Genomic DNA, 25,152 nt, shown 5'->3' with positions numbered 1-25,152 from the left:
ACACACAAACACACACACACACGATGGGGAGGGAGCTGTGAGCTATGTGGCCAAAAGGGACTGAACTGCAGCAAGATCAGAGAGGGATCAAGTTCGGTTTTACAGTGACAGTTACAGAAAATTGTCTTGGTGCGGGCGAGAGGAGCAAGGAAAAGCCTTTACAAGAGAGAAAATTCAGGCTTTGGATCAGCTTTCCCCAACTGGGCTCTCCAGAACGAAGGATCCTGGGAATTTGGAGGACCCCAAGTCTGGGAAGGCTGATTGACCTGAACTGTAGTCTAACTATTCCATCTTAGAAGCCCCAGTTCCCATGTGGCATGGGCTGCTGGGAGTCATCCCTGCTGTGGATGTTCTTTCCCTTCTGCCCTTGAAGAGTCCACCAAGGTCTCAGTGCATGGAGACTCTTGTGAATTCCCAGCCTTCAGATTCCCAGCTCACCCACCGGAACTTTCCTGGGAGACATCTGGAGCTGTTTGCCGAGAATAACATGCGTGCAAACCAACTGTGCTCATTCCCGAGGAACGGCCTCATTTTCTGCTCTCTATTCCTCATCAAATAATATTTTGACTTAGGGATGCCTTACTCATGCAAACAAGATCCAGTATTCTTTGAACTCTCGCAACTAAAGGCTAGGATGTTGTTGTTGTTGAAATGAAAAGAAAGGAAAGGCACAGAAAGAAAGGGTGGGGAAGAAGTGACAGATGGGAGAGGATTTAGGACTGCAGCAAAAAATAGAGATGGCGCATAATTCTTCTATCCCGCACCAAGTGGCTGCCGTTCTCAGGAAGAGAAGATCTTTACAGAAGATGCTTTTTTCTCCTCTCTAGAAGCTCTCTCACCTCAACCTCTGCAGGAAAGAGGCAAAACTGCAGGGAACCCACCCCTCTTTCCTGATGAAGATTTTGCTTTTATGTTTGCAGTTGCCTTGTTCTTAATCTCAGGATGCCTGATGACCTGAAGGTCGGGGGACTCATGCGCTAAGCGATGATATAAATGCAATGGCTTTACGGCACGTTCTGGTCGTGGTGGCAGGGGTCCCTGTGCCCCCCTGGATCTTTTTGGGTCACAAGGCCCGGTATTCCTGACGGTAGACCTTGCTAGCTGGGGCTAATGGGAGTCAGAACCCACCAACATCTGCTGGTTCGTTGATTATTTTCCTCCACCCCAGCTCAAGCTAACAGCTTAGTTCTTATGGGGGACCACGCTGAGAGCATGAATTCCACCCAGGTTACCTTGTGGTGCTCTTGCAAGCAGGTGTGAAGTACACCTTCACCTTTCAGCATCAGACATGGGGTCTATGCGCTGATGATTGTCAGCTTCCTCATGATGTCTCCAACCTTTTTCATTTAGCAGCTGTTCTTGTCGTTATTGCACCGCATTTATATTCTGTCTTTTTTCTTCGTGCAAGGAACCCAAGCTTCATAACCCCCTCAGTTTTTATCCTCACAACAACAACCCTGAGAGGTAGGTTAGGCTGAGAGTCTGTAACTGGCCCAAAATCACCCAGCTGGCTCCATGGCTGAACAGGGAATAAAGCTTGCATTTCCCAGGTTCCCCAGTCCAACACCCATCACCACGCTATCTTTCATCAGTGGCATCTAAGAAACTTTCTGGGAGGAAGCAAAAGTTCACCAATCAATTCTCCACAGTTCTCTACCGACCCTGCCAGTTGCAAGAGTTTCTGGATCAAACCACAGTTCCGCCAGGTCTGCATGCTGCTCACACTCGGTAGAATCGAATGAGGTGTCTACACCTCTTCCAATTCCCTGATGTCCCATGGATTTCCATCTTGCAGGGGAAAGGCTTGGCGCTGACATGAGGGGGCTAAGTTTGTGGACACCAGTTCCATAGCTTAACAGAGTTTTGTGTGAAACTCCTCAGCAAAATGGACAATATATTCTTGCTGGCAGTGGAGACAGACATGTCTGAAGCCTCTCCCATGTTTTGGAGCTCCCTGTTGGAGCTCCATCTTCTGTCCTTCAAGCAAAGGAGTGTTTCTTTAGCACGTGAGCTTTTATGTTGCTCGGAGGGGTTTTTAATGGGTGGGTTCTGTTCATGGCACTGCTTTTAAATCAGATAAAAGATCCGTCATCTCCCCTCTCTGTGGCCCTTGGGGTGGGTGGTGGTGTTATCTTGGTGGATAGTGGACTTGAGGGTGCCTAGTATCTTGCGTCTTCTGGCTTGTTCCATGACATCATGCATCTAATTAGACCCCAAATGCTCTCCCTTCCCAAAGGATTTCCAGGCAATGAAACCCAGATTATGAATTTTCAGCTCTTCTAGCTAATCGTGGTCCGTGCTAAGACACCTACTTCTTGTTTATTGCCCGGTTTGCTCCCAGAGCATCCCCAATAAAGCCTTGTGCTTTGGTTTCTCCAAGAACAATATTTGCCCTTTGTATGACAGCTTGACAGCTGTCTCTTATGAAGCTGACACACAGCCTTGGCAAGCGGTCCATTGCCTTCTGTCATTCCTGCGTCGGGATGCATGTCGTCACATCCGGCTTACGAATCGATGAGCCAAAAGCAATTACATTCCTGGCTGTTTAGCTTCCCTCTCCAACGGAGTTAAAAAAACTCAGGTGGCTTGAAATTGAAAACAATTTCCATTTTGCAATGATGCATTTGAGAGACCGGCTTGAGTACTTGCCCGTCTACTGAGAGGACCATCACAGGAGGAATTTAGGGCATCCGTCCAGTGTCCTACTGAGCCAAACAAGCTTGGAGGGACCTCAGATACAGCAAGACTGGCTTACCGCATTTTGCAATGAGCGATGTCTCCACAGCGCCCTCTAAAGGAGGGGATGTCCTGTACTTTAAGTAATCTAATCTAGGAATCCAGATCTATCTTAATCAATCCTGATCTGGAGAGCTCTTAACTGGCATCCAGGATACAGGAGCGGAGGTCTTTTTCATTAGCTGTGGTGTGATGGAACCCCCAAACTTCTGCATACTGAAGAAGCAAGCTGCCACTGGGCTATGATGTATGGGTCTACTCAGAAGTAGACATGTCATGGAGGGAGCAGGATGTATGCAGTGCTAGGCTGAGATACCCTTGTTCTTCTCTCCAACCACTGCTCAGAGATCTGAGTCATTCAAAGGGGTTCAAGGTTTAACAGGAAAAGACATTTAAGTTTATGCAACTCTGCCTGTTCTCTGCCTGTCTATCATCCAAAAATAGATTAAAGACAAAATTCTGACATCCTTGTTGGGATCATAGAATCATAGAATAGTAGAGTTGGAAGGGGACAAGAAGGCCATCCAGTCCAACCCCCTGCTGTTGTAGGACACCAAGTCACACCATCCCACTCAGAGGGCTGTCCAGTTTCTTTTTGGATGTCTCCAGCGGGGGAGAGCCCACCACCTCTCCAGGCACCTGGTCCCACTGTCACATTGCTCTGACGGTGAGAAAGCTTTTCCTGATTTCTAGCCAGCAGGGGGTTGGACTTGATGGCCTTCATGGCCCTTTCCAACTCTACTATTCTATTATTCCATTGGTCCAATCCCCATTTCAAGCCATCCAAGATGGCGGCCGTCACAGCAACTTCCAGTTACAGAGTCCCTAGTTTGATAACTCCGGAGTGAAGAAGTACTTCCTTTGATCTCTCCTCAATCTTCCACCACTCAGCTTCAGAATACGAGAAGGTGAGCAAAGTGTGAACTTATCCACACCGTGCATTACTTCTATTGATCCAAAGAGCTCATCAGGTTCCATTTCTGGCCCAGATCTCATAGCTGCTGATAGTTAAACCTCTCTCAGTCAATAAAGCTGAAAAATATCTCATTCTGGGGAACAGGCAAAGGACAAAACAAAGACAAAAAACTGCTCCCACTGCCCCACACCAATTCTTTCTAGAATGTTTGCAGAAGGAGCAACCGGGGATCATGTTTTTCTTGAAATAGTTGCTGTAATGACAAGGTGCTTAAAGGAGATGCTGCAGAGTTTGCTTTTCCTCAGTTAGACAACAACAGCACCCAGCTGTTAGCTTAATAATTGCTTATTTCTTGTTCTGGCTGTAGATATTATGCCGGGAGAGGGAGTTAATATATCTCTGTGTGGGTGTGTTTTATTCAATCTTCTGGCGCTCTTGGCCCACCTCATCCTGAAGAGCTGGAGGAAAGCTGCAATACCGAAACACTCCCCTTGTGCCTCCCCAGGAATGTCTCTTAGCAAAATGACGAGCGAGTTCAAAGCCTGACCTTGTTAGCAAGGCAAAGGGGATTCAGCAACTCTGCAGCTGCTGAATGCAGGAGTCGGTAAAGGGCAAACCGCTTTCTCAAGGTTCCAGTCCTTATGGCTGTGAAAACAGGTGTGAGGACTGCAAGCGAGTGCAAAATACCCAGCAGAGTGAAATCGATGGGGGTGAGGCCTGCCAGCCCTTCCTGCAACCGGGCCATGCGTCAACTCTGGTGATGCACGTGGGTTTTGTGTAAGAACGGAATCCAAACCAGCAAGCCATGGGCCTGCAATAGGGCTGCTAGAAGGGATGTGGGGGGGGGGGGGAAGCTTGGGGGCTGCAGAGCCGGGTGTTGCTTTCGTGTTTTCTCGCAACCGTCCTCCTTTGCTGATGCCAGAACCTGCCCCTTGCTGCTTCGGCCTCTTGGTTTTTAGTCCTGTGCTGGAAAGCAGCAGAGGCGAGACTGCTTTGCTTTCCGATAGCTGAACTGTAGGGGAGTGAGTTTTATGCTGTTTGTTTGCTGAGGAAAATGCTGATGGCAAGTTCTACCTTTTTAATATCTCCCTGGGCCAACCAATGTTGCTTTTCGCTTCTGGGCATAAGTATTTTTGCGACGGATGGCTGGTAGATTCTAATGCTGCATCGCTGTTTTTTTCCTTTGAACAGCTGCCTTTGTTCTGTGACCCATTGAATCCATTGCTGATGTCCGTTGCTGGGTTGTGTGAGCAGTAGAATTTGCAAGAGCAGCCCTGCAAAAACAAAACAAAAGCAAAGAAACAAACCAAAACAAACCACATTGGTCTAATCTGGATGCTGGAATGGCTGTGGCCAGGTCAGGTTTCTCTGTGAAAGATCCTGGTCCAAAGCTGGATAGATGTGCTTCGTGCTCTGGGCCACCTTGAGCGTTCAGCTGTATGACTGGATCTGTTAACAATGAGGACTAGGTACTTGAGGGGTAGTATGATGCAGCTGAGAATCAGCACCCCATTTGCTTGTCAATTCTAGCATGAGCCCTTGAGTTGCAACTGACTGGCCTTCATTGAATCTATTATTGGCAGCACTGCTCAAGTTTGAAATGAATACCTTGGAAGGCAAGGCCCTTTCAGCTTGCAATATTTTATTGCTTTTTGACTGACTTTTCCTGGCCCCATTAGTGGGGCATGCTAAGAACCGTAGGCCTTTCCCCCCTGTGTTAACACACACAAAACTGGATCCGTAACTTTTGCCTATCAAGCAAAATGGTTGCATTATATGTAACCTGTCTGCCGAGCTTAGTATTGTCTGCTCTGACTGGCAGCTGCTTTCCAGGGTCTCACACTGTGGTGTTGCGGAACCAGAGCTCTCAGGGACATGGCACTGGTCCCATTTTATTGGCCGGGACACTGTCTTTTCCCACAAGCTCCCCTGCCCTCTCTGAGCATGGCTGCAGTCCACACAGAACGGGGAACTCATTTTCCTGGCAGCAACATTTGGCTCCCTGTTTGAAGCTCCTGAATCGGAAGCTTAGAGCTACGAACGTTACAAAAGAGCTCCCGGTGGAGATGAAACCTGCTGGAGCCAGCTTGTTGGTGTAGATTAACACCACTTCTTGGAAATTTTGGACTTTCCTTGGGGAAGTAATTCTAGCAATTGCTAGATGATGCATTTCAAATCTGGCTACAGCCCCTTTGATCTTTAGCAGCTAAGGTTTTATTCCTATCATATATTTTTTGAGCTGGAGATGCAAAGCGTTGCAGCTTTACGTGTCCATACACTCTACTGCACAGTTCTCTTGTTTTGTACGTACAGATATGAACTTTTAATTTTTAAAAACGTTTAAAAATCAGGCTGTAGCCCCTGGGGAGGGAAGTCAATTTCTTTGCTCTGCCTTTTTAAGTTCACTGCCTTCATCCATGCTTCCCAGATGAATTTCCTGATGGGAGCAGTTAGCATGTCTCCAAATTTTGTAATGCAGTTCTTGGCTCAAAGATTGCAGAGAAAAAAGCTTGCGCTCAGAAATCTGTATATGAGAGAAGATTGTGTACTAGTGCATACATGAGGGAAAACTGGATATGAAAATAAATGCCCCTCTTTTTTAAATTAAGAGAATGCTGTGGAAATGAGAGAGTGTGGACATATGATTGATATTTGACTGATTCATCTGTCTTTGCTTTCAGAAAACTCATGTAGAGTTTGGTGCATGTAGGGGGTAGATGGATACGTCCGTTTCTGGTTTGTGTCACTTTCATTCCTCACTCCATCTCATCCTGGGTCCTCATTAATCTAAGAAAAAAAGTCACATACACAGCTATTTAAATAAGTATTTTGCCACAAAATATGCTGTGCCAAATGCATTGTTGTCCTAAAATGAGCCTTTTAAAATTCACATGGAAAAGATAGCGGATTGCAAAATTTGGAGAAGCACAAAATCTGAAGGGAAATTAAGCTCTGCTCTGTACATGAATTTTGGCGGCACAGATCATGTGTGTTTGCGTTAGGATTTGGACTGATGCGATTCGACAAGCATCGGTTATGTGTCTCTGTGTGTGTGTCGGCTTTGGCTGCGTACCAGAGTGTCCCCAATCTGAATCGGGGATGTGTTTCTGAGGTCCTTGCTTCACTTGCAGGCATGACGAACGTTTGCTAAGCTGCCCTGGCCCGGGGGCTTCACTCTAGGGAAGTGGAGAGAGAAGACCTTCCTCTTGGGGGCGCCATCATGGGGCCTAGTGGACAGTACATCACTTAGCCAAGCTGGGCACAACTTGCCCGACTCTGCTGGTGATGTGCATTCGTTTGGAGGTTTTGCTGGGCTGCTCCAACCCATAATAACACCAGCATTCTGCTCAGCCAGCATTCAACCGGCTGCTCACAGATAACCCCCAAAAGGACGTGTGTCCAAGAGCATCCTTGCTCCTGGGCAAGTGGTTAATCAGACACAGCGCCTCTGCTACTGCAGGTAGCAATCAGGGTGCCATTTAATTATTACACTGCAGCTACTTCCCACCTGGTTTCCTCTCGTGGGGAGCCCAAGGTGGCTTAATTGCTCCACCACCACAACCCTGTGAGGTAGGTTAGACTGAGAGAGTGGGACCAGCCTGGTGAGCTTCATGACTGAGTGGGGACTAGAACCTGGATCGCCCTGGTCCCTGGTCCAATGCTCTAACCACTAGGCCACACTGGCTCTCTAGTAGCCATGGATAACCTTCTCCTCCATGGAGTTGTCCAGTTCTCTTTTTACAGCCGTGAAAATGAGTGGCCATTGGTGTATCTCATGGAAACAAATTCCATAGTTCAAGAACAAGTTGTGTGGAGAGGTCCTTCTTTTGATCAGCCTGGATCTCCCACTCCTCAGCTTCATGAGCTGACCTCAATGTGTTCTAGTACCATGAGAGAGCTGTCTCTCCACCACAGGCAGAACCTTGCACATCTCTCTTCTGTTGCCCCTTACTCACCTTTTTAAAACCAAACATTCCCACCCCTGCAACCTTTCCCGGGGGGGTTATTCTTTCCCCTTTCCATCCTTTTTTCAGCTCTGCAACAGCTTTTTAGGCGATCAAAACTGCATATACTATTTTAAGCGTGGTCTCACCAGAGAATTGCATAAAGGACGGTTTTATTTCCAATTCTCTGCTTAATTCTGCTGTACCCCAGTGAAGCTGGGCCTGTTTGCCAGAAGCCAAGAAAACCCTTGATCTAGCTTGCCTCTTTTGTTTTAAGTTGATTCGCCCCACACAAGTGGCCGCAGAACTGTGAAGCTATATTATTTGATGTTGCATCCCTCCCCACTCTCTCTGTACACTTTAATTTGGTTTTCATTAGTTCCTATGGTAACCATGAGTATATCTGTGGAGAGTTTTGAGATTAAGAGAAAAATGAGTGTATATTACCGACCTGGAGCACAGCAGAAGAAAGGAGCCGATTAACGTGTCCTGCTTGAACAGTTTGCGATTTGGCTGGCTGGATTGTTTTATAATCTACCGATACGTGGGGAAGATTTTGTGGCTGAAACGGCAGTTGTAGATAGTGGAGGCTCTTCTGGCAGCCTTCTGAGAGATTTATCCCTCTTTCATTCTCATTCTCCCATTCCCAGCTTCAAAACATGCAGACGCAGCTCCGGTAAGTCCTTGATTTCTTTCCTGAAAGAAAAGCAGGTGGGTACGGATTGCAAAAGAATTGAACTGCCAGGTGGTTAGAGATCATCCCCTGCTTTGCTTCCTTGACCAGGTTCTTGATCGCAGGGGGAGCGCAACACGCCTTTCCCTGCTGCCCTCGTGTCCCTCCCGTGCTGTGTGGTCTGTCTAATCCCCCTTGGGGTATGTGACTTCCGGTGTCATCCAAGCCCACCGAGTGCTTGGCGGACGGTGGCCACAAAACCGTCCGAGGGTCCCAGAAGCAGGCATGGGTGCTTTTGAAGCCACATCCCTTGCTGGGTTGGGTTGATGCAGGAAGTTCTGCTCAGTGAGGGGACTTGGGTAAATTGCGATCGACTGGCACGTGGGAACGGAGAAAGGAAGCCGTGCAAATCTGGCACTTGAGGAATGGCTTAGGGCTCCTCTTGTGCATGGAGATCCACCCAGGACCTGTCCTCAGCACCTCCAGGGAAGCCCTGTCTGGAAGCACAGAGCTCTTGCCAGCCCCTGTAGAGGGCGTCGATCTCAACAGACCAAGCGGCTGCCTCAGGATGAGGTCACCTCAGCAAAGGCAGAACCTTGGAGAGCTCCGTGCAGGACTGGCTGGTCCCAGCAAGGTTGGAAGAGGCCGCCTTGAGCCCTCCTGTTGTCTGGTACTTCCGCCATCCTCCATGTTTTCTCCGAGATAATTGACAGTGGTTCTGAGAGCTCTTCCACCAGTGACTTTAGGGTGGAGTTGACTGGACCCTGGAGATCTGAACTCATTCAATCCAATTAGAGGATCCTCGACCATTTGCCTATCAGTCTCGAGCTTCCATCCTGCTCCTTCAGCCTGTACTTCCCCTTCATCAGCGAGGTCGTAGATCTTCCTTTGGAAGAAGACACATGATAGGCATGTCATGAGTGGAGCCGGGGGTCAGACTAGATGTCCCGGGAGACCCCTCTGACTCACTCTGTTTCTATGTTTCTGCGCCAAGGTAGGGATTGAGCATGTCTGCCCTTTCTTTGTCATGTTATCACTTTGCCATTCACATTGGGAAGTTGAACCCCCATTTCCCTCCTCTCCCTTTTATTTAGGACACAGATGAAGGTTTTTTGTTGCTTTTAACATCCCTCACTAGCTGCGTTTTGCAAAGCCACACGGGCTTCTTCGGTTGTGTTCTGCCCCTTTTCCTTGTAGGAATTGTTTGCCATTGTGCCTTTAGAATTTCCATTTATAAAATTCCCACCCATCTTGGACTCTTTTTCTTATTAGCTGTAGGATTTTACTTATCATTGTGCTACATTTTTTTTAAATTGGCTTTCCTAAAATCAGGGAACATGTCATAGGCTCTGAACAATCACAGAGAGCTCTGCTGGGCAGCAAAGAGATCAAGTGGAGATGGTTGCAAGTTGCTTCTTTGCCACTCTCACTGCCTTCAAATAAGAACATTCCAGACCTGGATTGTCTTCACTAGGAGCCTTCCTCCGTCTGCACTCAAGCCGTCTCCTGATTCATTTAATCACTCTGCTTTCTGAGAACTTTTAGATTTCACTGGTGGTCCTGGAGGAGCTCCAGTTCTCCAACAGTTTCAATCCATCTTGCCTTGCCGGGAAGAGGTGACCTCACATGGGTGCCTGTAGGGATGGCGAATCAGGGCCACAGCTGCATCACCCTTGGCTGCCACACTGGGGAAAGAGCGGGCCCATCGTGGGGAAGCCGCCTTGGCTGGACGAAGGTGACATGGCTGCGTGTTGCACACTAGCTGGACACCTGAATTGTGCCTGTTGTCTTGAGGGAGAGTCCCCTGAAATCCCAGCAGCAATGAATGACCTGAGACTTTTAGAGCATGCTAGAATGTTCTCCCAGCCCTCTCCTTCAATGGCTTGCTTGGTTTTCCATCATGAAAGGGAAGGGGGGAGTGCAGCACCCTGGCATGCCACCAGGTGTACGGGTGAGGAAAGGACTCAAGCTGCCCATCTCGCTCCACTGCACACCCAGAAACCGATTCCTGGTCCAGGTGCAATCAGAGCAACCGGGCAAGGGCTGGGAAGCCCAAGAACAGGTTGCATAGAAACATAGAAACAGAGCGAGTCAGAAGGGGGCTCCTGGGCCATCTAGTCTGACCCTCGGCTCCAGCCGGCTCCGCTCACGACATGCCCACCATGTGCACGTCCAGCCTATTCTTGAACAGCCTCACCGATGGGGCCTCAACGACCTCTAGTGGAAGCCCATTCCACACCCTCGGGGTCTTAACTGTCAGGAAATGCTTCCTGGCATCTAAATCGAATCTTGGTTCCCTGAGTTTTGTTCCGTTGGAGCGCATCCTGACTTCCTCTGCAGGGGGGAACAGGTCTCTGCCCACCTCCCTGTGACACCCCCTCACATACCTGTACGACACCAACAGATCCCCTCTGAGTCTCCTCCAGGCTGAAAAGACCCAGTGAAAGAAGGAAAATGCTCCAGTTTGGGGCGAGCAAATTCCAGAAGGCATTCATTGTTGGATGGAAGCCTCTGATGAGGGTGATGAACCGCTTACAAGTGCTTACTGCTTCCTTTGCAATCGTCTGGATGGTCCTACTTGGTGTCGGTTGGTCCAAGTCAGGCGCAGAGGTGTGGGCTTTGCAGAAGGTTGTGATCTGTGCCCAAAGTCAGGAAAGAGCTGTGGTGAAATTGACAAAGGCTTGGGCAAACCCAGGCCTGGTTTCACTTCTACAATGGGTGGTGGGTTCTGGCTCATTGCTGCAGAAGTGGGTGGATGGGGGGAAGCTTAGGGGGAAGGCTTCTTTCACAGCCAGCCGCTCTTTGCTGCCTTCACGCACCTGGAGTGAGGCCTTTGTACACTGTGCAGCTGTGACCGCACAGGCTGCAGATTCTGGCTGTGGCACAGCCAGGAAAAGTCGCCAGGTGTGGAAGTGAAATTGCTGAGGGGTTATGCACTCTTATTGGAAGTCTCCCCACCTATGTGTAAGGGGGATGAGGTACGCATGTTCAAACAATAAAGAAGTGGAAGCAAATCAACACTCTGCAAAAAAAGAGGAGATTTTCTGGACTTGCTTCAGAGACCTTGCTGTGGGAAGCTGTCCATTTTGCTGCTGATTTCTGCAAATTTGGCACAAGAAGGAAATAAAAGGGAATTAGGTGGAAGTGCACAAGTGTTTGATGACATGAGCAAGCAGGGAGGGAGAAATAGCCACTCTCTGTGTGTGTGTGTGTGTGTGAGAGAGAGAGAGAGAGAGAGAAAATGAATATTAATGTAGGCATGCAGAGAATTGAACAGGTTATGTAAGACAGTGACTGGGTTCAGACAACACAATGCAAAAAGCCATTGTGGTTTTATACCAGTGTTGGTCCACCGTGTTGCCTGAATACTGTCATGCTGACATGCACATGGTGGGCATGTCATGAGCGGAGCCAGGGGTCAGACTAGATGGCCCAGGAGACCCCTTCTGACTCGCTCTGTTTCTATGTTTCTGTGTTCTTTCACTATGGTAAATTTGGTCTTCAGAGATCATGGCAAGAAGTAACCGCTTGTTTGGTGCTTTTTCGGAACATTATGTTTTGTCTAAACCAAGATGGTGATTCCCATGGCCCTGGCATGCAACTAGGGCCGATGGTGCCTGTTGGACAGAGATGGTGGCAACTGCAGAGGCCGCTCAGCCATTCTGCATAGACCGATGGGGACAAGGCGGGCAATGCAGGCTGGGAGCGATGCTGCTTGGGGGTGATTTCAGGCATAGTGGCTGATGGATTATGTGGCAACAGCAGGAGGACTGAGTGTGGAGGATGGAACCCATAGCAGTATAACAGCCCCTTGGTTATCTGTTGGGTGGATCATGGTACGGACATAAAATGGCTTTGTACAAGGTATAACCTGTGAATTTGCAAATTTGCTATCAGGTCGATCAGAGAGTCCAGTCACTCATCATTAGTTCAGAAAGTGTTGAAAGCTTAGACAACTTGTAGATCTCTTGAGACCCTGGGCATTTCACCCTTCTCCAGACTGGTAACCTCTGGTCCAGTTGGACTACAGCTCCCATGATATCCAGCCAACATGGCCAGTGGCAGCCTCAGTCACTTGATAGGTGCCAGGTTGGGAAAAGATAGTTGTATCATCAGGACCAAAAAAAAAAAAAAATAAAGGGATGCCAGGCAGGGATTTCTTGAAGAGTTCCCAGACTTTCTTTTCCACCGCCCTCTCCCACCTGAATCACTTCTAGATGACCACCTGTGCAAGTCTGTTTTTCTCTATTCAGACATAAGGCCCATCCAGTTTATTGGGGTTTGCTTTCAGATCAGTGTTTCTGGGATCGTAGCCTCAAGCAAGTGGGCCACATTGGAACATGCTATTATTGGTCCCATATAAACAGCCAAGACTGTTAGTTGCCCCCTCTTCGCTTTGGGGGAGTCATTCAACCCATTTGGGTTACGTTCGGAGTTTAAGTGATCCCCACGCTTTGGGCTGGGAAGGAGCCCCACTGTCTCAGGTCCAGAGTATGGAAGGCCCTGCCTTGAGCACAGAGGGTTGGGTGAGGACTGATCTCCTGCATGGTCGGGCTGGTGGTGGCCCCTCTTGCAAGGTTCTACGCACTGTGTGTGACACCAAATGTCTGGCTGCACAGAGAACGTCCACGTGGCAGAGGTGTCCATGGCCGAGGCAGGTTCCACCACTGGGCGGACACTTCCGTTCTTAAACCACAACATTTCTGGTGGTGGATCTCCAGGAAAGGGTGCAGAACTTTCTCCTCCTTGATGTCCAGATTTGGTCAGTAGTAATCAGTCAAGGGGAGCACGTCAGCCGTGGTGATGGGTGCATGAAGCCCGTGTGAGAAAGATCAAAGCTAAAAGGGACCGGGAGCACCCTTTTCTTCTCTGCCTTTTCTCTTTTGGACACCTCTCTCTCTCTCTCTTTCTTTTCCTCTCTTTCTTTCTTCCTCATCCATCATGCTGCTGGAGGGAGGCACAGACCACAAGTCTGGATGGAGAGTTTACAAATGACTCACGGAATTAGGCCAAGGTACACCTGAAATTATCCCGAAGGCCACATGGTTTTCCCACCCCGGCTCATGGAATCCTCTGTTAGATTGCTGGAGAGGGTGGAGGAGAACATTTGGCCAACAACGCACCCCAAAACTCTGCCATGGATGCGATATTGGAGGCCAAACCCACGAGGCTGATGAGAGAGAGCTATGAGCGTGGCCCTTCTGAATGTGTGTGGGAAGTGAAACCATCACAGGGGAACAGCAAGCCACCGCTTCACCATTCCGGCTTCTTTTAGAAGAACCGCACTTGTGAGAGCCAGGAGTGGCCACAGAAATCGCGGGCCCCACCCGGCCAGCCTGTGTCAGAAGTAGTTCAGCACCGGGGAGGTGTTTCTCAGCTAGCGCCCTTCCTGCTCTTGCTCGCACATGAGCTCAGCAACTTTCTGACTTGCTCGTTTCCCAGGCAGTACAGAATGAATGAAGCAAAGGCCTTGGCCAGGGTGGGGGTCTGCTTGGGTGGAACCCACCGCGCCTTGCTGTTAAGCTTTCTGCTGCTCGGTCCCGGGAAACTTTCAGCGGTCTTTCGGCATGGGTGCGAGGATTTGTGCTCAAAGCCAGCAGACCAGTGGTGTGACCAGGGCTGGCCCTGCAGCTTGGGGCCCCCACACATCTCCAGCAGAGGCCAGGGCAGAAAGCCAGTGGCCAGCAAGCTCCATAGCAGCACCTTGGAGCCCAGTAAGGCTGGCGCTGCCTGGTGGAACCAACTTAAAAAACAAACAAACCTGTACTTATTTTAGAAGCAGGAGCTGGCTGTGCTAGCTTCATCCCCACCCCCAGCAGTTAATAGAATCATAGAAGAGTAGAGCTGGAAGGGGACAAGAAGGCCTTCGGGTCCAACCCCCTGCTGTTGCAGGACACCAAGTCACACCATCCCACTCAGATGGCTGCCCAGTTGCTTTTTGGATGCCTCCAGTGTGGGAGAGCCCCCCACCTCTCCAGGCAGCTGGTCCCACTGCTATATTGCTCAGAGAGTGAGGAAGCTTTTCCTGATGTCCAGCCTGAATCTGGGTTGTTTCACCTTGAACTGATTATTCCATGCCCTGCACTCTGTTACTAGGAAGAAGAGATCTTGACCTTCCTCTTTGTGACAGCCTTGGAGGTACTTATAGAGGGATCTCATGTCCCCTCAGTCTTCTCTTATCAGGGCCGAGCTTGCCCAGTTCTCTCAGTCCCTCCTCAAAGGGCAGTCTTTCCAAACCCCAGATCATTTTTGTTGCCCTCCTCTGAACCCTTTCTAATTTTTCTGCATCTTTCCTAAATCTTGGTGCCCAGACCTGGACCCAGGATTCCAGGTGAGGTCTGACTAGTGTGGAGTATAGAGGAACTACTTCTTCTCATGATTTGGAAGTAATACTTCTGTTAATGCATCCCAAAATAGCATTTGCCCCTTTTGCAGCTGCGTTGCATTGTTGAGTCATATTTAGCCTGTTGTTCACAATTATTCCAAGGTCTTTTTCCTTTTCAGTTCTATTAAGCTATATATTCCCCATCTTGTATTGATGCCTTTGGTTTCTTTTTCCTAGGTGGAGGCTGGTACAATGATTTAAATAAATTCAGAATGCAGAACTACAGCTTTATTTAGTATATATATTTTTTCTGTGACCATATTTGGCTGATTTGTATGAGTTTGTTGCTTGAAAATATCGGGAATGAAGAAGCTGTTGTAAAGCATGAAATGATAGCAGTGGGGAGATGAGAAATGGTCCTTATTTTCTTCCCAACCCACAGCTGATAAAGTAGGGATTAAAGAGGGAAGTCCAGGGGTTGCAGATGCAGGGATGCTTCCCGCCCCCAATAGTCATATAACCCTAAAACTTCCAGCACAGTGGTGGATGAGTGAGCCCTGTTTTCTCTTCTCAGAGACCTTGCTCGACTTTCTGTCCCCTGTCCTGAGCTGCAGTGGCCAGAAGGGCGGCCTTCTGTGTTGGGCATGACTCCCCCATGTGAGAAGACAAGGAACTGCAGCTTGGAACATTTTGCTATTGAAGTATTCTCAGTGTTGGGGTTGGCCCTGTCCAGTCCAGCTGGCCACTGGGCCCTTCTGACAGGAAGTGCTATAAACAGTTTCCTGTTTGAGCAGGGACTTGTCCTCATAATGATGGCCTTCCCATCTCTGGTGCGTTTCTTAACAAGTTCTGTTTGTGATACCCTCACAGAACACCATCCTTGGAGTTGAGAATACTCACTCTGCTTTCCTCTGCTGTGCCAGCAGCTTCTCCAAGGTCGGAAAAGGAACCACAGGGAGAGGAGGAGACTGGGGTGACCCATATATGAGATATCCTGCTGCCAGCTAGCTTTCTTCTCTTCCTCTCAAAAGCCAGATCTGGCTGGAGAAATACAGAATACTTATTTATTTATTGATTGATTGATTTATATCCTGCCTTTTTCCTACAAAGGGCTCAAGGCAGCTTACATCATCTCTCCTCCTCCAGCTTATCCCCACAACAACAACCCTGTGAGGTAGGTTGGGCTGAGAGTCTGTGACTGGCCCAAAGTCACCCAGTGGGCTCCATGGCTGAGCAGGGACTAGAACCCAGATCGCCTGAGTCCCATTCCCATGCTCTTAACCACTACGCCACACTGCCTCTCAATACGGGGACTATTGTGAGCCCCTCTACTCTGCATTGGCTGCTCAGAAGCCTCTGAGTTTGGAGACTTAGAGGAAGCTCTGAGGGCACTCTCTGTTGGAATGCAGTCCTAGTGAGGAAATAATTTGCTTCAAAATAGAGTGTTTTGTGCTTTCTGTCACAGTGAGTCTCGACTGCAAGTCTGTTCCTCTTTTTTGTGAGAAGATCCCTTTTCTCTGGGGGCAAAGCTGTAGCCACCTCTGGAATGGAATTGCCCCTTTTCTGCCTGAGTTAGCCAGCCAGAACCCTGAGCAAAAGTTCTTAACCCTGCGATGTGGGGTTGGAAGGCACCCATGTGCAACTTAGCAGTATTTTATAGTCTTCAAGATGCTGCAAAACATGGCGCTGTCCTCGTTGGAGGTAAGTCCTATGGAATACAGCACAGTTTGCTCACAGGGAAACACACACAGGCTCGCCTGAGTGGTTGTCGGCTTCCTGTACAGCTAGCCAATCAAATCTGGGATGCACCAAGTACTGCCAGAACCGTATGAGTGCTGCTTTGGGCCTCTTTCCATTCCATGGAGCCGTTTCCTCAGGGTTTGCAAGTGGGAGATCAGTTCTGCTCTTAGGAGGAGAGGCTCTGGGTTCTGATGCCAGAACTGCAAGTTTATCACCCCGGTTGGATTTTTGACTCGCACCTCTAATTCAATAGAGCAGCCCCCAAAGAAATCTCAAATCTTGTTAGATGCTGGTGCAGCTAGAATCCACAAGAGGGTGCTTTTGCTACAGCAATTTTGTGGATACTGGAAGGAAGAAGCTACTGCATGGACCCTTCCTAGCTTCTGTGTTGTTGAAATATTATTTCTGAAGAGGCTGAAGTGCTGTTGACCTTTTTCTGAGATCCTGAAAGCTATTGTGTGAATTCGTGGTCAGATAGTGTGCTGAGGAGCATGCTGCCGGGATGTCGGAGGAATCCACACGAAATTCAAAGGGATTTGGATTTCTGAGAATCCCAAATGCAAATTCAGTATCTGCCGTACGATGGTTTTTCCTGAGTCACACTGATTGGGTGGACTTCTGGGCCGTTGCTTTATTGTTCTATAATTCTATGCAATGCAGTTTTGCTTTTTGAACTTATTTAAATCATTGTACCAGCCTGACTGCTGAGGGAAAAAATGAAGGTTGGACAGCCACCTCCTGATGCCCAAAATCATTCCAGCAAGACTTGCACATTTTTGCCCACAGATGGTGCCATGGACACACACAAGCAGCAAAGAGGTGCCTTCCCCAACCTTTCCCTTCCAGTCATGTTTCACTGCAACACCCAGAATTCCCAGCCAATGCCTACTGGATGGGAATTCTGGGAGTTGTGGTCCAAATGCCTTTGTGGGCCACCAGGTTGGGAAAGGCTGCCATAGAGCCTTTAAGTATAATAAGGCACACACACATGCAGTCAGGAAAACATCAGATTGCCTGCCTCAGGCTTTCGATATAAAACACCACATCACGAAAGGAAAAAGGTGGGGAAGGAAGAGGATTAGCAGCCGTAGCTCAGGAAGCAGCAGGATGTATTTATGTGTGAATCTGTAGAATTGCTTGGTTTATTTATCTATTTAATTTCTATGTCACCCAATAGGCAAAGCTCTCTGAGGGGTTTACAGCTGTATAGACAGCCTTCCCAAACTGGTACCTGACAGAAGCTTTGGACTACCATTCCCATCACTCTAGTCATCACCCATTCTAGCTGGAGTCCAGAATATCCACCACTTGGGACTCCTGCATTCCAGCGGCTGGGACTGGGTGACCCCAAGAGAGTGGGAAAGCAAGAATGGATGCTGGTCTGGATTTTCACAGTTCTGCATCGCCCCAGTTTCCTCCTTGCAGGGGCTCCTGTGGTGTTAAAAGTATACAAGAGGAGGAGCAACCTTCCCATGGCTGAGTTTCCCACCCTTCCTGAGTCTCTATGCCAGGAAACCAGTTGGATTTCTGCCTGTTGTTCAGGTAGGGAGAACACAGGTGCCCTTCTGTGTCTAGCTCTCATCACCATTTTTGGTGGGCAAGGAAAGTGTTAGAGTCCAACCTGGGCGAAGGGATGTTGTGTGGAATGACAGTCCCTGGCTGGGTTTTGGAGACCTGATATAGCACAATCTGTACAAAATTGGGTTGCTGGATATCCTTCAGAAATAAGACCACTTGCTGTGTACTAACCCTGAACAGGAGGATAAATTTGTCTGATTCTGGCTTTGAATGTAGGAACATATGCTTGTTTAGTCTCTGTTGAATGTCCAGCTGTTTCATTTTCCAAGAGGAATGGTGTTTTTCAGGGAGCTGAAATACCTCTTCCTGAAATCCTGTCTCTTGGAAATGTGGTCCTTTCATTCCTACCCTAAATCCATTGCTGCTTTTGGACCATTCCCCTTTCCTTCCATTCATCCGGGTGGTCTTCCTTCCTCCAGCGATCCCAGGCGATCTGTGATCCTAGCAAGGAGGCATAGCCAATTGTATTCTGTGCAAATCACAGACAAACAATTTAAAGCTAGGACAAATTTTCTGGGCTGATTCCTGTGAGTGAAACTAGCCATGCAGTGGACTTGTGGGTGAATTAAACCTGCTCGAGGAGGTGCTTTTTGAATTGGCAGATCCTTCTTGTTTTGTTCTTTCACGAGTGGTTGAAGATTTGGCACCAAAAAGGAGAGGAGTTAACAAAACTGTGTGCAACATTTCTATCTTCCTTCTCTTTCCCCTCCTCCCTCTCTCCTACGCTTTCTTAAATTCAGCTGGGGAAACAGCTTGTTGGCAGAACACGCAACCTGGGCACAAGCAGGTAAAAGGATTAGGTAGCCAGGGTGGGGCATGTTGGGAATGAAAGAGGCAGTTGTTCTTGGCATGCGTTTCAGGGCCAGGATGACACGGATTCTTTGGTGGGAGGATAAGCCCTTGGAAAGCAGCCTTCAGGCATGGAGATGATAAAGGGGAAGCACAGATCTCAAGGCCGCCATCTCCAGGTGCTCAGGTGGACCCTGAGATTAGTCAGGATCTGCAAGTGCTGGCAGGGCTCATGGGACAGAAGTCCCGGGAGCCAGACGAATCTGGTCTGATCCTTGACCCCATGGCATGGCGTGCCTGCTTCCAGAAGGGCACAGTCCAGGATTACTCAAAAAGGAAGCTCTCAGATGTAGTTTCTAGTTCAACAAACCACTCTGTGCATGCCCAGGGACTACTACTTTGCGGGCTATATGCTGCCGGCTTTCCACTGGAGGATAAAGAGCTAAAGAGTCAGTCTGTGGCTTTGGAAGAGAGAAGGGGGAACCGAGCTCCCGCCAGAGAGGTGGGACTCACCCAAGCAAGATCATCGATGGCGAAGGCCCTTCTCACCCTGGGAGCCTAAACAGATGCTCCTACCTTAAGAAAGTGGAGGATGTGCTACTGGACAAGCTTTGCAAACCGCAAACCTCGAACCCAGGCCTGGAAGAGCCCTGGACTGCACCTCTCACGCCTGCAGCACTCAGTGGGATGATGTACACGCTCCCGACTCCAGCGCTGCAGAGTGACCAGGTTCCGCTTTTCCCTGGGAAGGAGTCACGGAGAGTTCACAGGTGCGTTGGCAGAGTGCCAGCAACGGCACTTTCTTCCTAGCAACCGAAGTCATTTCCCCCGAGTGCTTTCTTGACTGTATTTTATATGATCCCCTCCTGCCCCCAGGCCATCTATTTGGAAGCTAATAGGAAACCAATTTCAAGGGGCTGGTCTTCCGTCAAACAGCAAAGGCAGAACCCGGACAGAGATCCGGCCATCTTTCAGGGGCAGCTTGTGTGTCAGAATGTGAGTGTTTCCTGCTGGCTCTTGGTGAGGTGGCTTGAGGACTACTTTTCAGGTAAGGAAGCCGTCCTCGTCCTTGGTCGAGACTGGGCTGGAGTGACATGAGATGAGCCTGGAGATGCGGGTCAGGATCTAAGAGGAAGTCAGACCCAATGGAACATAACATCAGAAAAGCCCAGCTGGATCAACCCAAAGGGCCTTTTAGTCCAGCACTCCATATACATGATGGTAAGCAGGATGCCCAGAGAACCCCTGTAGCATGATGGGTGCAAGACCTCCTCCTGGCCAAGCTCCTCCGCCACTGGGACATGCAGGCAGGCTGCCTCCAGTAAAGGAGGAAGCCCATAGCCAGCAAGGCTATCTATCTATCTATCTATCTATCTATCTATCTATCTATCTATCTATCTAGACAGCTTATATGCCTCCCCCTTCGCATAAGCCTCGGGGCGGCTTACAACCATTAAAATCCCGCATATAAATACATAAAATAGTAGAAACAGCCTGGTCAGTTTAAAATCAATAAATAAATCTTAACAATTAGAATAGCGTTTAAATAAAAAGGTCTTGGCCTGGCGCCAAAAAGCAAATAACGATGGTGCTAGGTGGCCCTCTCATGACATGCCGCGTGAGCCTCCTCCCCCATGGATCTGCCCAGCCCCTTTTCAAGTCCTCCCAGCTGGCTGCCCTCACCACTTCCTGCGGCAGCAAATTCCATAATTTTACTCTACGTTGGATCAAGTGATCTGTCCAAAACCTCCTACCAATCAGCTTCATTGAGGCCCCATCAGTGAGGATGCTCGAGGATAGGCTGGACATGCACATGGTGGGCATGTCGTGAGCGGAGCCGGCTGGAGCCGGGGGTCAGACTAGATGGCCTGGGAGGCCCCTTCTGACTTGTTCTGTTTCTATGTTTCACGGGATGACCCTGGGTCTTAGTGTCATGGGAGAAAAATCTCTCCCTCTCTACTTTCTCCACTCCATGTGGAATTTTAAACACCTCTATCCTCTCTATTAGGGGGTTGAAGATCATGGCATCTGGTTCTCTCACTTCCTGGCAAATAGATGGGGAAGAAATGGAGGTAGTGGCAGATTTTATTTTCCTGGGCTCCAAGATCACCACAGACGGGGACTGCAGCCAAGAAATTAAAAGACGCTTATTCCTGGGGAGGAAAGCTATGGCAAATCTAGACAGCATACTAAAAAGCAGAGACATCACCCTGCCAACAAAAGTGCGTATAGTCAAGGCTACGGTTTTCCCAGTTGCAATGCATGGCTGTGAAAGCTGGACCATAAGGAAGGCTGAGCGCCGAAGGATTGAGGCCTTTGAATTGCGGTGCTGGAGGAGACTCCTGCGAGTCCCTTGGACTGCAAGGCGATCAAACCGGTCAGTCCTAGAGGAGATCAGCCCTGACTGCTCTTCAGAAGCTCAGATACTGAGGATGAAACTCAGATACTTTGGCCACCTAATGAGAAGGAAGGACTCCCTGGAGAAGACTCTGATGCTGCGAATGATTGATGGCAAAAGGAGAAGGGGACGACAGAGGATGAGGTGGCTGGATGGGGTCACTGAAGCAGTTGGTGTGAGCTTGAGTGGACTCCAGGGGATGGTGGAGGACAGGAAGGCCTGGAGGAATGTTGTCCATGGGGTCGCAGTGGGTCGGACGCGACTTTGCAACTAACAACAACAAGGCAGTTAAAACCCAACGGGATTCTGAGGAGCTCCCAAGGCTCTGATCCAACCCAGCTTTCCTTATGTTCTTATCTCACCATCGCAAGGATGGCTGCAATGAGGTGACGTGTTTTGTGGCGCAACTGTAGGCGAGCAATTGGGTGCTGTTTCTTCAGGTTTCCAGCCGCTCGGCCCTCACTGGGCTGTTCTGGGGGAGTAGGGCTACACCCCAAGGGCTCTGCTGTTCTTCAGCAACCTTGGGATGCTCCAGGCGTGTGGATGCCTCCCTTCCTAGCTTGAGAGAGGCCGATTGGCTGCTTTGGCAACGGCACCAGAAGGCTGAACTTGGGAGTGGACGGAATGACGATGCAACATCGGAGCAATCCTAGCCAGGAAGGTGTGGGGCCTGCACTGGCCTCACACATCCAGCCAGGATTCCAAAAGAAAGCACACCAAAGAGCTCTGTGATTCTCCCAGCAGCCTTTGCAGTGCAAGGCCCCCCTGCTCCCACCTGCTGCTCACCTTTTCTAGTGACTTCCTAGCTCTGAGGAATGGACAGCGTTGGGCGATTGAGTCTAGTCTGCGTCTAAGAGTCGGCTGCATCTCCTGAAATAGAAAGGAAAATGAAAAGATCAATGGTCGCTGCCTTTCCGTTCCCCATCCATGTTTGCCTGAAGGAGACAGACCTGCGGAGGTGAAATAAGCAAGATGAATAGGCAGTCTGCAAGAGCAAAATCCATCCACAGAAATTTAATTCATTCTCCTCTTGGACCAGCGTCTTAGTAGAACATCATAAGCTCTCTTCATCTTCATGGCTCATCCATCTGCAATAAATATTTGGGACAGAAGGTAACATAAAATCCAAGTGGTACCAAAAAAAAAAAAAAAAAAAAAGCATTTGGTGTATCTAGTCAATGCAAAATCTCCTCCGGATAAAAGAACTTGGAATAAATGTGAGTATTGATCGCTTATTTGGGGAGAGAATTGGTTCAAAGAAATGCTCTATTTTCCCACATTGTATAAATATAGGTACATATGAAACTCTCAGAATTTGCCATGCATATTTAGGAGCTTGGGGGAAAACATGAGGAGGCAGAGAAGAGAGCCCTCTTCTGAGACAATTCTGCTCAGTTCATGTTGATTACTTCTTTGATATGATTTTATCTTGCCTTTTAGGGTAGTCTCATCACACCCATGAACCAGTACAGCAACAATAAAAGAACGATACATTCCTAGTAATGATACATTCAACAAAGGCAGCCTGAATGTCCAAATATCTCAAAGGTGACACCCATCCCAATCCTGAAAGTTTTGAATGGTCCTCAATCCCTTGCATTTATAGGATATACCACACCACCATGGCAACAAAGTCTTTTAAGTCTCAAAAGAGTGTAGAAGATCCATATAGGGTCACCATTTCTTTGCTCTGAAGTATTTAAGAGGGCATGTACATTAGTAAATATTAGAACCCATCTGGACTCTACCTTCTAAGTAGGGCTGGAGCTTCTGCACCCAAATTCCTGTTCTTGAGACATAGTTCAGAGGAGACTGTGGTTGATGGTATTGAAAGTCCACAAGAAGGCCTTGAGAATCACCCCACCAGTCGGTTCCCTGCTGTGAGTCATCCACCAACGGGGTGGGTGGGTTGTCCCATAGCAAGACCAGAAGCCAGAAATGGAACGGAACTAAAAGCTGCCCAAGATGTGAATGAAATTATCGTCTTAGTTCATATTGGAGGAAGTTATGGGCTAAGCAAGAGGAGGCAGATAGATTGCTCCCAGCAAAGTATGTTAAAGTGATATCAACCATTTTTAAAAATATGACCCACCATTGATCTTAAATAGATGTTAGGAGCAGCTTACGAAGATAAGTGTGTGCTGTTGTTTTCCTCCAGCTGAGTTAAGTAATCAGCAATATGCAGCTTTTAAAGATGTCAATTTTTTGGTTTAAATCCTTAATAACTGTTTGAAGGACTCCCCTCTGTGTTTTCGCTGACTCCTTTACAGAAGCTATTTAAGGGCAAATATGGGGAGAAAGCAAAACTGTCTATTACTGCATCCACAAGATTTAACAAAGAGTATTGTCTAGCCTTCCCCACTTCTATTGCCCTACCAGCCCCTCCTCTTTCAAATAAGTCTAGACAGAGAAATTACATATAATAGTCTACATTGCCCCTGTAAAGAGATTCTTCAATAGAAAGATGCAACCATAAAAGAAGAAAAGCACTGCGTTCTAGTTATCCATGTGTCAAGAGACTCCATGGATTCAAGAGAGGATCTGCCCTTATTTTACCACTGCCAAAGCAAACAAAGGCGCTTCCATGATTGCCCTCTTCTTGCAAGACAAGAAACGCTCCTTGTTTCAGAGAACTGGACCAGCAGCTCAGTCCCACCAAACTGTGCTCCACCTTTTTGGACCTTGGTACCCAGTTCATGGAGCCATAAGTGTCGGGGACCACTTTTGCCGTACTAAGAACACTCCACAAAGCAGTATTCATAGCTCTTTGCCACTTTTTCTTCCCAAGAACCGCCTGTGATAGAAGGTGCTCTACAGATGTGGTTGACTCCAACTCCCATCAGCCCCAGCCAGCATGGCCAAAGACCAGGGGTATTGGATGTTGTAGTCCAAACATCTGGAGAAGTGTGGGCTGGTCAGAAAGAAGGATCCGGAGCTTTCAGTTAGACACCGCAACCCATCCCGGTAGAAGTCTTCCACTTGTGTCCATAATTCCTAGACCAGAGGGCCATTGTCACACTATTGTGCCCGTGAGTGCTGTATTTGCATGAGCCATGGCAAGACGAATACTGGTATAGGCCTAGTTCTGACTGAAACGGCCGTCTTGCAGGCGGTACCTTTTCAGACTTAAGTCAGGGCTCCATCACAGGAGTATCCAAGCTCCTCTCCACTGCAGACTCACCAGAGGCTCTGAGGACATTGGCAAAGCTCCTTATCTCTGAGCACCATGCAGTGTCCCCAGCCTGACTTGTCACCGTGCCTCTCAGAAAACCCATCCCTCTTTACTCAGAAGCTGAATGCATCGATACTATTACATATTTGAGGGCCAAAGTTTGGACCAACAGCGCCGGTTCTGCTGCAGTCTCAGGCCCATGACTCTAACATGGCTCTTTCCAGATGTTTCCTAGGACAGACCTGTGCATTTTAATCTGCCAAGGCGGTGCGCTTCTCTAGGTATGGCTTTTTCCATTCTAGCAGTGCCTGAGAGGAGAAGTTTCAATGGATGGATTTTCCTCCTCTGAATGTGAATTTACTTGTATTTCTAGGTCAACACTTCAGATGAAGTAAGTTCTTTTTAATCTGGGATTCCATGAATTTATATTGCTTTTGGCTCATCTGAGACCCCCAAGAGAGCCTACAATTAAAAAGCTCCCACTAATATCCAATGTTTGAAGAGAATTCTCCCCTAATGACCTAGTGAGTGCCTCCGTGTGGGTGCTTTATCCAATGACTTTGAGCTCCTTCTAAAACGATCCCTTTGATTTTGATAATAACATATAGAGAGGGTCTTCTACCTTTTTACAAAACTGCTTGTGATGTTGTTTTCATAGAATAGTGGGGTCAGAAGGGGCCAAGGAGGCCATTGGGTCCAGTCATCCGCTGGCGTAGGATGTGAAGTCTGTCTAGCGTTGCCTTGAATGTTTCTAGTGTGGGAGAACCCACAACTGCTCTAGGCAGCTGGTTCCCCTATCTGACAGTGAGGAAGTTCTTCCTGTGTCTAGCCTGAATACAGTGTGCTGTTGTTTAAGTTCATGGTACTGTGTCCTATATACA

General features: G+C 48.4%; 1 protein-coding gene across 6 annotated transcripts in view; it reads left to right on the top strand.

Annotated features, from left to right (window-relative positions):
- Positions 1 to 25,152, top strand: part of RAP1GAP2 (RAP1 GTPase activating protein 2) — a 125,688-nt gene that overhangs the window by 5,025 nt on the left and 95,511 nt on the right. For 2 of the 6 annotated variants that reach the window (XM_044430517.1, XM_044430518.1), the window contains exon 3: positions 8,247 to 8,272. The exons of 2 other annotated variants lie outside the window; for them this stretch is intronic. In XM_044430517.1, the coding sequence (XP_044286452.1) occupies positions 8,247 to 8,272 (26 nt within the window). Of the gene's footprint in view, positions 1 to 8,246; positions 8,273 to 17,527; positions 17,877 to 24,440; positions 24,553 to 25,152 lie in introns of those variants that run through there. 2 more of the 6 variants (XM_044430520.1, XM_044430522.1) reach the window with 2 other exon arrangements.

The sequence above is a fragment of the Varanus komodoensis genome, unplaced genomic scaffold (assembly GCF_004798865.1).
Source record: "Varanus komodoensis strain SLA01 unplaced genomic scaffold, ASM479886v1 scaffold20_1, whole genome shotgun sequence".
NCBI lineage: Eukaryota > Metazoa > Chordata > Lepidosauria > Squamata > Varanidae > Varanus > Varanus komodoensis.
This window is presented reverse-complemented; position numbering and strand designations above follow the sequence as displayed.